Raw genomic sequence first — 12,815 nt, forward strand, 5'->3', positions numbered from 1 at the left:
TGAAATGTCTGAAGGATGTTGTTATGAAGGATACTTCAAAGGACTCAACAAAAATAGCTGCTTTAAATGGTTATGATAGGTTGAAACCCCACTGAAGTAGTCTGTAGGTTTCCAACAGTTCTAAATTGATTACTGGGAAAAAAAAAAAAACCGATTGAAGAAAACGAGTATCTCATTGGCTGGATGGTCAAAGGTGAACCTTTCAAATGAAGAACTTAATGACAAAACTGCCTGCCTAATATCATCACATAAAAATTCATATTTCTGTGTCTACTCAAAAAAGTTCTACTGGGAAATATAGCCAGTATTTATTTATAGATTGTCTAGGGTCGCTTTTGGGCTACTGTGGCAGAATTGAGGAACTGTGACAGGGATGATACAGCCCACAAGACTTGTAACATCTACTAGGACTTTCACAGGAAAAGTTTTCTGACCTCTGAGCTAATGCAGAGCAGGAATATCTGACGTACAGGAGTTGTGGCCTATCTGCTTAACACTGAACAAAACTGAGAAATCTGGCACAGCGCAATGAAACTTGAACTATCATAGAAGAAAACTAATACAAACCAAGCTGAATCTAAAGAGAGATCAGTTTGTGAAGCTCATACAGCCATACCAGGACTGCGTGTGATTCCCCTGCCTCTGGAAGGTTATTTTATTCTCTGTAGAAGCTACATTTTCTTGTTCAGCTGCAAGGAGTGCAGCAACTATTTGGACCTCTAGTACTTATGGTCAATTCCCACCCCTGGTAACTACAATGAACTCATACCCAGATAACATTTTAGAGGTTGCTATGGGGCTAACTGTGACATCACACAGCATCAAAAGCATTAACAGGACAGCAAAAGTAACAAAGAAATACTACTGCTGGCTGCCTGAAGAGGGTAAGAATTGTAACTAGCTAGAGAAGTTTTATGAAGTAAATGTATTTAATGTTACTGTAGAATAATGTCTACATTTTAACATACCAAAAAAGTAGATATAAAAAAGAAAAAAGAGCTATGTACAGGCTGTTTATACCACTCTCCACTTGTAAACTTCAGTACATAATACTAAAGAGGTTGAGATTACAGACAAGGACATGTTATAGCAATTTTTGGTTCTGAATTTGTCCTTGTTTCTTCCTCACATCACCTCCTGGACTTGGGATGTTGTATAATATAGAAAAATTGGTGTGGCTTAGTTTGAGATGCACGATCCGTATGTGGAAAAGTTATGTTACTAGGATGGAGACAGAAGACGACAGATTCCAGGTAAGTTTGTGATTTCTACCAGGGTTGTTAATGGGCAGTTTTTTAAATTCTTCCTTTTTGTTTACTAGATTAGTCTTCCAATTAGATGAAACTCAAGAAAATTTCAATTAGGGTTATGAGAGGGTTAACTGAAAGTCTGCCCTTCAGAAGACAAGAACCTGTCATAAGACACATCTTGACCAAGGTGTACAGCACACCTGCCTTACGAGACGGCAGCTCTGCCCCGAAGCTGAGTTCAGGAGATCCGCTCGCCCTTACCTCCAGTTCCGCCTCTGACATCTCCTCAGTGGTTTGGGTCCGATCTTTTGGTTTCTTCCATGTCTTTGGTGCAGTGATAGCTGTTTGAGCTGAAATACAAGATGAAGCCCATTATTTGCCACTGCGAAGTCATACTAGGAAACATCAGGTCTAAAGGATTCCTGTATTTAAATTCAGCAGAACAAAAGACTTCACCTAGACCAAGGAGATAGTTGGATGATCAAGTGAATGACTGTGTAGTTGCAGCTCAGAGATTGCTATGGCAAATATCTCAGGCACAAACTCATAGCTTTCCAATCAGCAGCCAAGGTTTCTCCTATTTTCATGGAAAAGACATACTTAGTTATGTAAAGCAGTATATGTTGAGGATCCCTAACCTGAAAATCCAAAATTTAGAGTATTTTATTTTATTTTGGATTTTCAGACTTAGGACACTCAACTGATAAAAACTAAGCAAATATTCCACCTGTAGGTGGTGAATCTTGACATAAGAAAACTGGATTGTGAGTCAATTCTCAACTTGGGTATACTTCTGTTAACCAACTTGAGGTCTTAAGAAAGTTACATTTGGCCGGCAATGTGGCTCAATAGGCTAATCCTCCGCCCACGGCACCGGTACCCCAGGTTCTAGTCCCGGTGGCTCCTTTTCCAGTCCAGCTCTCTGCTGTGGCCTGGGAGGGCAGTGGAGGATGACCCAAGTGCTTGGGCCCTGTACCCGCATGGGAAACCAGGAGGAAGCACCTGGCTCCTGGTTTCGGATTGGCGCAGTGCACCGGCCGTAGCGGCCATTTGGGGGGGTGAACCAACGGAAGGAAGACCTTTCTCTCTGTCTCTCTCTCTCTCACTAACTCTGCCTGTTTAAAAAAAAAAAAAAAAGTTACATTTATCCTGGCCTCCCATTACTCAGTTATAAAATATAAGAGTGAGATCTGTTATCTATAGTTCCTTTAAACTGTAAAGAAATATTATGCTCAAAATTCAGTTTTTTTAAACCTTTTTATACAAGAATTTTCAGATAACAAGTCTACAACATTTAGTATTCATCTCATATCAAAACTGGCCTAACCTTTCATAGTGTTGGAGAGAAAATTAAGAAAGAAAATACAAAATTTTTACTGAATTATTCTATTTTATCAGAAATTCTAGCTGGAGCAGTAAGTTTACAAAGGACTTAAAAATTCATCTGCCGGGACCGGCGCCGTGGCTCACTTGGTTAATCCTCCGCCTGCGGCACCGCTATCCCATACGGGTGACAGGTTCTAGTCCTGGTTGCTCCTCTTCCAGTCCAGCTCTCCGCTGTGGCTCCCCCAGGCAGTGGAGGATGGCCCAAGTCCTTGGGCCCCTGCACCCGCATGGGAGACCAGGAGAAGCACCTGGCTCCTGGCTTCAGATTGGCGCAGCGCACTAGTCGTAGCAGACATTTGGGGGGTGAACCAACAAAAGGAAGACCTTTCTCTCTGTCTCTCTTACTGTCTAACTTTGCCTAATTAAAAAAAAAAAAAATTATCTGCCTTACAAATTCCATCACATCAGTCAACATTTGAATATAGAATTTAGAGACTATTCAACCATTGAATAGTAAATAAAAACATTAAAGATGATAACATACGGGTCAATACACAGGTATGAAATATTATAGGGGGTGAGTTGCTAGAAGAGTCCAATATAGGCCCCTTCACAGAAACATTTCCACAAGTGAACATGTATGAAGCTGAAGGGGTATCATCGCATCTGAATTCTTGAAGAAATCCAAGGTCACTCTGGTACAGTCTCAAATCTTTTTTGGTAGAATAGATTTTGAACACACAAAGTGTTTTTGGGAATAAGGAAAGGAAATGTTTAACAATTTTCCTTCTCAGAATTACAGCCCTATCATTAAAAAAGTGCATATCTTTGTCCCACACATACACCTAAGCAATTCTTTTTTTAACTTTCCCCTCAGGGACTATAACAAAGGAGACCACATGAGACCAGCTTTTAGTTTTCCTCTGTGGCCTGCTACAGACACACCATTTTCTTAAAGTCCAGACACTGTGGGGGTTTAAATCTGCCATGGCCTCACAGACTTCTACTATGTATGTTGTATGGTTGCTTTATATGCAACCTCCAAAAGTACTTGTGATTTTAATTCTGCCTAAAGAAGCTTCCTCCTGGTAAGAGCAAAAATCTTATAGAAACATTCTATTATTTTGAAATATAAAGTGATAAGTAAAGACAAATAAAAAAAGTATACTGTGAGTTCATAATTTTTGCAAATGTTCATATGACTGGAGAAAAAATACTTGTTTTATCCTTATAACTCATTTATATTAAATGACTAATGTACCAATTTGGAAAAATATTAAGGATAGATATAAATTTAATAATTAGGTTTTAGAAAGATTTTTTAATTAAAAAGATTGATTTATTTGAAAGGCAGAGTAACAGGAAGAGAGGGAGGGGAAGAGAGAGAGAAAAACAACCTTCAATCTACAGATTCACTGGTTCATTCCCCAAATGCCCACCTCAGCCAGGTCTCTAGGCCAGGAGCCAGGAACTCCATCCCAGCCTCTCATGTGGGTGCCAGGGGCCCAAAAACGTGGGCCACTTTCTGCTGACTTCCTAGGTGCATTAGCTGGAAGCTGGAATGGAAGCAGAGCAGTCAGAGCTCAAGCTGGCAATCTGATATGGGATGCCAGCGCTTCAAGCAGTGGCCTAATCTGCTGCACCACCTCACTGGCCCCTAGTAAGATTTTCTGGTCCTCTCTCTGCAAAGGTTATAGAATTTATGTCAAGGATTCCATGCCATTTTCAACTCTTATGCCATGTATGGAATATAGCCCCCACAAAATTGTGCCATATCAAGCCAGTAATGATTTTATTTTGATTCAAAAAGAAAGCACACAGCAGTTATATTTTTATGCTATCTGTAAGATATATGATGGGACATGCATTCAGCCTAATGGTTAGGATACCTGCATTAAATATCACAGTAGCTGGATTTAACATCCAGCTCTGACTTCTGACTCCAGCATCCTACTAATGAAAATGCTGAAGGAAGTGGTGACAACACAACTGCTACCCCATGGGAGACCTGGATTGAATTTTCAGCTCCAAGCATTGGCCTGACCCAGTAATGACCATTGCAGGCATTTGGGGAGTGAGGGAGTGGATGGGATTTTTCTCTGTGCTGTGAGAAAGGGAGAGAGCCAGAGGGAAAGAGCCAGAGAGAGAGAGAGAGAGACAGAGAGAGAGATCAAGACATCTCCATAGATAGAAGACTTTTTCTTTTACATTGTATTCAGGCTGTACTGCTGTACTGTTGCTACTCTTGCAAATTAACAGCTAACAACTACCTGTACAACTTAGGAGATAACCATTGAATTTGGAGAAAAAGGGCTAGGGTGAACGCAGAAGACTCACACATTTACTGGTGTTTTTAAAACTCATATATGTTTTAACTCATTTTTATTATTAATTTGACAGCAAGAGAGAGACAGATAGATGGATGGACAAAGCTCCTCTCTGCGGTTTGCTTCTATAGTGTGTACGATGGCAGTCAGGGACTGGACTGGTGTGGGCCGAAGTCAGGAGATGGAAACTGAATCCAGGTCTCCAATGCGGGTGGCAAAAGTCCCATCACTGGAGCTACCTACCATCTGCTGCCTCCTAGATTTCACATTAGCAGAATCTGGAACCAAAGGTAAGAGCCAGAAGCTAGTGCTGTGGTGTAGTAGACTAAGGCTCCACCTGTGGTGATAGCATCCCATATGGGCACTGGTTCATATCCCGGCTGCTCCTCTTCCAATCCAGATCTGTGCTATGGCCTGGAAAAGCAGTAAAAGATGGCCCAAGTCCTTGGGCCCCTGCACCCACATGGAGACCCAGAACCTCCTGGCTCCTGGCTTTGGATCGGCCCAGGTCTGGTCATTGCAGCCATTTGGGGAGTGAACCAGCAGATGGAAGACCTTTCTGTCTTTCCTTCTGTCTGTAGCTCAACTTGTCAAATAAATAAATAAATCTTAAAAAAAAGAAGGGTTGGCCGGCGCCGTGGCTTAACAGGCTAATCCTCCACCTTGCGGTGCCGGCACACCAGGTTCTAGTCCCAGTTGGGGTGCCGGATTCTATCCCGGTTGCCCCTCTTCCAGGCCAGCTCTCTGCTATGGCCCGGGAAGGCAGTGGAGGATGGCCCAAGTCCTTGGGCTCTGCACCTGCATGGGAGACCAGGAGAAGCACCTGGCTCCTGGCTTCGGATCAGTGAGATGTGCCGGCCGCAGCGGCCGTTGGAGGGTGAACCAACGGCAAAAAGGAAGACCTTTCTCTCTGTCTCTCTCTCTCACTGTCCACTCTGCCTGTCAAAAAATAAATAAATAAATAAATAACAGGTAATGAAGCACTACAAAAGAGCTAAAAGTACATGAACAACAACAAAAGTCTTGTCTGATCTTAAAAAAGTCTTCACTGACGTGGCGTTAAACTGATTCAGTTTCATATCGAGTGACAAGGGCCAAGTCACTGCACCAATGCCTACAAGCTACTTCAAGCAGAAAGGATCTGTTGTCTGGCCAATGAGATTCAACCAGTGATATCTGACTGCCCCTTTAAGTTCTTGGTTTCTCAGCAAAGCTACTAACCATGGTAACTCTGTGCTTGCCTGACTGATTCCAAGCCGTCCAACCAGCCTGGACAACACCCCTGCGTGTTAGCCCCGGCTCATCTAACTCATACAGCTCCTCTTGAGCCCCTGCTGAGCAGGCAGATTTGAGTCATTGCTCCTGCCTCTGTCTGGTCAGTAACAGAGCCTTTCTCCTACTAAAAGACTGGCATCACAGACTGAGCTGGGGAGCAAGGGGCAGCAAATCTACCCACCTTGTTCGGTAACATTAGGATTTTTAAAAAGACATTAGGAGGATCGGCCGGCGCCGCGGCTCAACAGGCTAATCCTCCGCCTGCGGCGCCGGCATCCCGGGTTCTAGTTCCAGTCGAGGCGCCAGATTCTGTCCCGGTTGCCCCTCTTCCAGGCCAGTTCTCTCCTGTGACCCGGGAGTGCAGTGGAGGATGGCCCAAGTGCTTGGGCCCTGCACCACCTGGGAGACCAGGAGAAGCACCTGGCTCCTGGCTTCGGATCAGTGTGGTGCGCCGGCCACAGCACACCAGCCGCGGCGGCCATTGGAGGGTGAACCAACAGCAAAAGGAAGACCTTTCTCTCTGTCCACTCTGCCTGTCCAAAAAAAAAAGACATTAGGAGGCATATGTTGTGGTGTAGCAGGTTAAGTCTCTGCTTCGGATGCCCGCATGCCATACTGGAGGGCCAATTCAAGTTTCCATGTCACCAAGGTAATGTCACCCAGGCACCTGGCTTATGTAACTACCTGCTGTCATTAAGATATGTGAAGCTTCACTTTTCATTTGTTAAACTAATTAATACAAATGGTCACCCAAATTCCGAAGATAATTTAGGATGTTTCCTGTTAAAATCCTGTTACATGAGGGCAAGTTATCATTATACTGAATAAGAACACACATGTAATGGATTTATAAAAGAAAGATTTCTTTCAATTGGACTCCTTTTAGTGCTCATTGCGGTCTTGTTAATGTTTATTCAATAATACAACTGTTTTCTTTCTTTTCCACATTTGTGGAGAGAATATTCTTGGTTGGCAAGATATTTTAATTTCTTTACTCAACAATTAAGCGCCTGAGTGAGCAGGCAAACTGAAAATCTGATGGCGTAATAGCCAGGCAAGAGACCCACGATCATGAAAAGTCTCCCTCTAACTCTCCATTCTTAAAGAATACCACATGAATTCCCTATTTCCCTATTAATGTGTCCAGAGTCTGGGTGTCAGGAATTAAGTGACACAAAACTAAGATAAAGGACACTTCACTGTGGGTGAGGAAAGGGCCCCTGAGTGCATTGTCATAGGGTTGTTCGTAGAATGTTCCAACCGTGGAACTTTTACCAGAATTCTCTCCATTTAACAGCCAGTCTTAACTCCTCCTCACTCACTCCTGACATTTTCAGTGTACTTGTTTCCTCTTTGAGATCCTATGAACTGGCACCAAATCATTCTGACTGCATTGTATTCATGAGCTTTTCCCTCTAGCTCTACTTTCTGTCCATTCCCTTTTAACATTCTACTCATGGGAATTTAGGAAAAATGTGATGATTTCGCTAAGAAATTGGAGCAGCACAAGGAGAAACTCAGGTGAGAAAAGGGCAAGTTTTACAATGAAGATGTAAACACACAAAAACTAATGATGGTGATAAAACAGAAAGAATGATGGGTCACTGAGAGATGTCAGCCAAAAGAAAAACTATAGAGTAAGTCTGTCGGATTTTCCCCAGCATCTTTTAGGGGCTGCTATTTGAAATGTATGAGGGCCGGCACTGTGGCGTAGTGGGTAAAGCTGCTGCCTGCAATGCCAGCATCCCATATGGACACTGGTTTAAGTCCCTGTTGCTCTACTTCCAATCCAGCTCTCTGCTATGGCCTGGGAAAGCCGTGGAAGATGGTCCAAGAACGTGGGCCCCCTGCACACGCATGGGAAACCTGGAAGAAGCTCCTGGCTCTGGGTCGGCATAACTCCAGCCATTGTGGCCATCAGGGGAGTGAACAGTGGATGGAAGACTTTTTTCTATGTCTTTGCCTCTCTTGGTCTGTAACTCTTTCAAATGAATAAATAAATCTTTAAAAAAAAAAAAAAGAAATGTATGTTGGGTTTAGTAAGTATACTTCCTATTGTATCTTTTTTTTTAAGATTATTATTTATTTTAAAGGCAGGGTTACAGAGAGAGAGAGGCAGAGGCAGAGGCAGAGGGAGAGAGAGAGAGAGAGAGAGAGAGAGAGAGAGAGAGAGAGGTCTTTTGTTCACTCGTTTACTCCCCAAATGCCTAATACAGCCAAGGCTTGGTCAGGCTGAGGCCAGGAGTCCAGACTCCATCTGAGTCTCCCATGTAGCTGGCAGGGACCCAAGTACTCGACCCATCAAATGCTGACACCCAGGATGCATCAGCAGGAACCTGGACTGTGACTGAGTAGTGGCACTACCATATGATTCGCACCAGCACTTCTATGATATTTAAGCACCCTAACTTGCTGCGCCACAATGGCTCCCCCATGTCTTAATTTCTGAACCCGATGACTGAAACTTTACATGTCCTAATCAACTTTGCAGATGTGATAAAATTAAGGATTTTGAGGTGAGGTGACTACTTTCTTGAATGAATCCCATGCTCCAATGTATTCAGAAGTGTCCTTACAGAGAATGGAGGAGGCAGGAGAACCAGAGCTGAGCAGGCTCAGCTGCTGGCTTTGAGAGACACACGAAGGGGCCCAGGAATGCAGGGAGTCTCTGAGAGATGGAAAAAGCAAAGAAACATTTTCCATGGTGCCAAAAGAGGACAGACAGGCCTCCTGATGATACCTTGATTTCAGCTCAGGGGAAGCTATTTGAGACTTCTGCCCTCTAAAAATGTAAGATAATAAACTTGTGTTGTTTTAGCCACTAACTTTGTGGTGTCGGATGAACAACAGCAACACAAAATGAACGCAAGAAATACCTGACGAATTTTGATATGTTAGGTTTTCATTTTCATTGAGTTCAAGATGCTTTATAAATTTCTTTTTGATTTTTGTTTTATCTTTCAATGTTTTCTTTCTAAATATTTTTGGGGTTTTCTAGAGATTTTTCTCAGTGAGTTATAATTTCATTGCACTTTGGTCACAGAACATACCTACTTTAATCAGAATCCTTTTAAACTTAGTAACACTTGTTGTATGAACCACAATATGGTTTACCTTGGTAAATCTGCCATGTACAGTTAAAAATAATGCACTAGCATGTTAGTTAAATGCCAATTAGGCTGTTCCAGTATTATTTTTTTAATTTTTAATTTATTTTATTTATTTGAAAGAGTTACAGAGAGAGGTAGAGACAGAAAGTGAGGTCTTCCATCTGCTGGTTCACTCTCCAGAAGGCCGTAACGGCCAGAGCTGCGCCGATCCGAAGCCAGGAGCCAGAAGCTTCTTCCAAGTCTCCCACATGGGTGCAGGGGCCCAAGCACTTGGGCCATTTTCTACTGCTTTCCCAGGCCATACCAGAGAGCTGGATCAGAAGAGGAGCAGCCAGGACTCGAACCGGCGCCCATATGGGATGCCGGCACTTTAGGCCAGGGCTTTAACCTACCTATTTTAAAGTCAGAGATAGAGAGAGAAGGAGGGAAAGAGATATCTTCCATCCGCTGATTCATTTCTCAAATGGCTGCAATGGCCAGAGCTGGGACAATCTGAAGCCAGCAGCCAGGAGCTTCTTCTGGGTCTCCCGTGTGGGTGCAGGGGCCTAAGCACTTGAGCCACCTTCTGCTGCTTTTCCAGGTGCACTAGCAGGGAGCTGGTCAGAGTGGAGCAGCCGGGACCCGAACCGGCAGCCACATGGGATGATGACACTGCAGGCAGAGGCTTAACCCACCATACCACAGCGTGGGCCCCTGCTCCAGTACTTTATATCTTTACTTGTTCTCTTTTCTTTTTTTAAGATTTATTTTATTTATTTGAAAGAGTTACAGAGAGAGGTAGAGACAGAGAGAGGTCTTCCATCTGCTGGTTCACTCCTCAGAGGGCCGCAACGGCTGGAGCTGTGCCGATCCGAAGCCAGGAGCCAGGAGCCTCTTCTGGGTCTCCCGCATAGGTGCAGGGACCCAAAGACTTGGGCCATCTTCTACTGCTTTCCCAGGTCATAGCAGAGAGCTGGATTGGAAGAGGAGTGGTTGGGACTCGAACCGGTGCCCATATGGGATGCCGGTGCTTCAGGCCATGGTGTTAACCTGCTGTGCCACAGTGCTGGTCCCTTTAGTTGTTTTCTATTAACTGAGTCTATCAATACTCTGTTTTCCAGCTATATTAATTACTAGTCTCTACTTTATGAATATATATTATAGTTATAGTAATCACACTTAAAGCTATTTAATGACTTTTCTGCTAATTCTAGTAACTATGTCAACTGCAATTCAGTTTCAATTGGTTTATTTTCTTCTCAGTATAGGTTGTTTTTTTTTATGGTTCACGGGGTGAATTTTGCCAAGTAGCAGAGGAGGAAACAAAATCAATCCTGCATGTACTTTTCCAGAGTATGGATCAGAAGGGGAATACTCACTCAACCTGTGAGGTCAGTACTACCCAGACACCCTAGCATGACAATTACCAGAAAACCTACATCTCTAAAAAATTTACATGCTTAAAAGAAAAAAAAAAGCTAAATAAAATAAATTCAACAATATAAATAATAATATATCCTGATCAAGGTTTTATTGCAGGAAAGCTGTTAGTTTAATATTCAAATATCAAATACCAAATTATTAGTAACCAACAAGAAAAAAAACCACCATAGATTGTAGTAGTAGTTGCAGGAAAAGCATTCAACAAAACCCAATATACTTGTATATTCATCACTAAGGAACCTGTCAGCAAACCTGGAATAAAAAATTCCTCAAGTAGGCAAATAAACAACTTACAGCTATGATCATACGTAATGGTAGAAGACGGCATGCCTTCTCCCTGGGATCAGGAGGACACAAATGCTTACTATTTCTATTTCATATTGTACTAGAACTCTTATCTAGTACAGTTAAGTCAAGAAAAAGAAATAAAAGGCCCATTCAGTGAGAAGCGACACAGATAAGGTGTCTCTATAAGAAAGCGAGCAAGGTGGGTATGGCAGCACAGCAGGTTAGGCCACCGCTTTAGAAGCCCGCGTCCCACATCAGAGTGCTGGGTTGAGTCTTGGCTACTCTCCGGGATCTAGCTTCCTGCTCAAGTGCTTGGGCTCTTGCCACTCTTGGGCGACCAGGATGATGTTCCAGATTCCTGGCCTCTTCCCTCCCCTCCCTGTAACCACAGTGTCTATCTTGCTTTGCCTTTCCAGTCTGCAGAAAAGGCAAAAGAAAAAAAAATATACTAATCAAACTGAAAAATTATCAACACATCATGGTTGGTGATTAAACAAGAGTCAACAGAATAGAATGTATAAAGCTTGTTCTCGGCCAGAAACTTGACTCCTATTGGCAAGAGTAGGAAGTTGGGACAATTATCTTTTTTAAATTACTTTTAACAAGAGCTAATAGAATTCTAAGTGAAGCATGCTTTAAAATTCCTATAATTTGTATGGTAGACTCTCTTACTGATCAGAACTATTTGATTCTCATTCTGCTTCATTTCCTATTGTAACCAAAACATGGATCGGAATCTTGGGGCTTCCCCTTATAAAATCCTCAAAGTCCAGATGTATAGCTGAGGTTCAAACATGTCTTACACATTTTTGCTACAACTCTTTAGTAACTCTGGAAATATTGCTTTAGGATGATGGTATCTTGATCGTAAATCATTAATCCTTCATTTATGCAGGAAATTAAAGTTCCAATATTATTTTCAAAACATTTCCTGTGAATATATTTAATAATAAAGTTTATGTGAGAAGGAGCAAAAGATAAAGAGAGCACACATGATCCCATCTGCTAGTTTGCTCCCCAAATGCCCATGACAGCCACGACCGGGCCAGGCTGAAGTTTAGAGCTTGGAACTCAATCCTGGTCTTCCACGTGGGGAGCAGGGACCTAAGTCCTTCAGCCATCAACTGTGCTTCCCAGGGTGCACGTTAGCGGAAAGCTGGGATTGGGAGTGGAGCCAGGATGCAAACTCAGGTACTCCAGTATGGAATGCAGACATCCCAAAAAGCATGTTAACTGGTAGACCAACTGACTATGTGTAGATACATTATATACATTTATATAAGCACATAAATACGTTTTATATAGATTTATATAAGGTATCCTATGTAAATATACACTGAGTGACAGAGAGGGAGAGATCCATCTTCCATTCACTGTTTGACTCCCCAGATGGCCACAATGGCCCCCAGCGATAGAGAGAGAGAGAGAGAGAGAGAGAGAAAGAAACTGAGAGATTGATTGCCCATCTGCCAGTTTACTCCTCAAGTGGCCTCGACAGCAAGGGATGGGCCAGGCTGAAGCCAGAAGCCTTGAATTCCACTGAGGTCTCCCACGTGGGTGGTAGGAAGTCATCATCCACTGCCCTTCCAGATTCATTGGCAGGTAGAGTAGCCAGGACTTGAACCAGCACTTCGATATGGACTGTGCATATCCCAAGTGGCAGTTTAACTGGCTGTACCACAATGCCTGCCCTGAAAAATGTATTTTAGTAACAGTTTGCCTCTCTGTAGCTCTTCCAAACATAACTCATTCAAACAGATATATTTTATGTGATAGGTATGTTTAGGAAAACATGTCTAATTTATGCTTAGGTGAAT

General features: G+C 42.8%; 1 protein-coding gene across 11 annotated transcripts in view; it reads right to left on the reverse strand.

Annotated features, from left to right (window-relative positions):
- EIF4G3 (eukaryotic translation initiation factor 4 gamma 3) overlaps positions 1 to 12,815 on the reverse strand; it is a 366,352-nt gene that overhangs the window by 106,379 nt on the left and 247,158 nt on the right. For all 11 annotated transcript variants that reach the window (XM_062190568.1, XM_062190571.1, XM_062190570.1 and 8 more), the window contains one exon: positions 1,512 to 1,600. In XM_062190568.1, coding sequence (XP_062046552.1) covers positions 1,512 to 1,600 — 89 coding nt within the window. The remainder of the gene's footprint in view (positions 1 to 1,511; positions 1,601 to 12,815) is intronic.

Source organism: Lepus europaeus, chromosome 5, assembly GCF_033115175.1.
Source record: "Lepus europaeus isolate LE1 chromosome 5, mLepTim1.pri, whole genome shotgun sequence".
Lineage (NCBI taxonomy): Eukaryota > Metazoa > Chordata > Mammalia > Lagomorpha > Leporidae > Lepus > Lepus europaeus.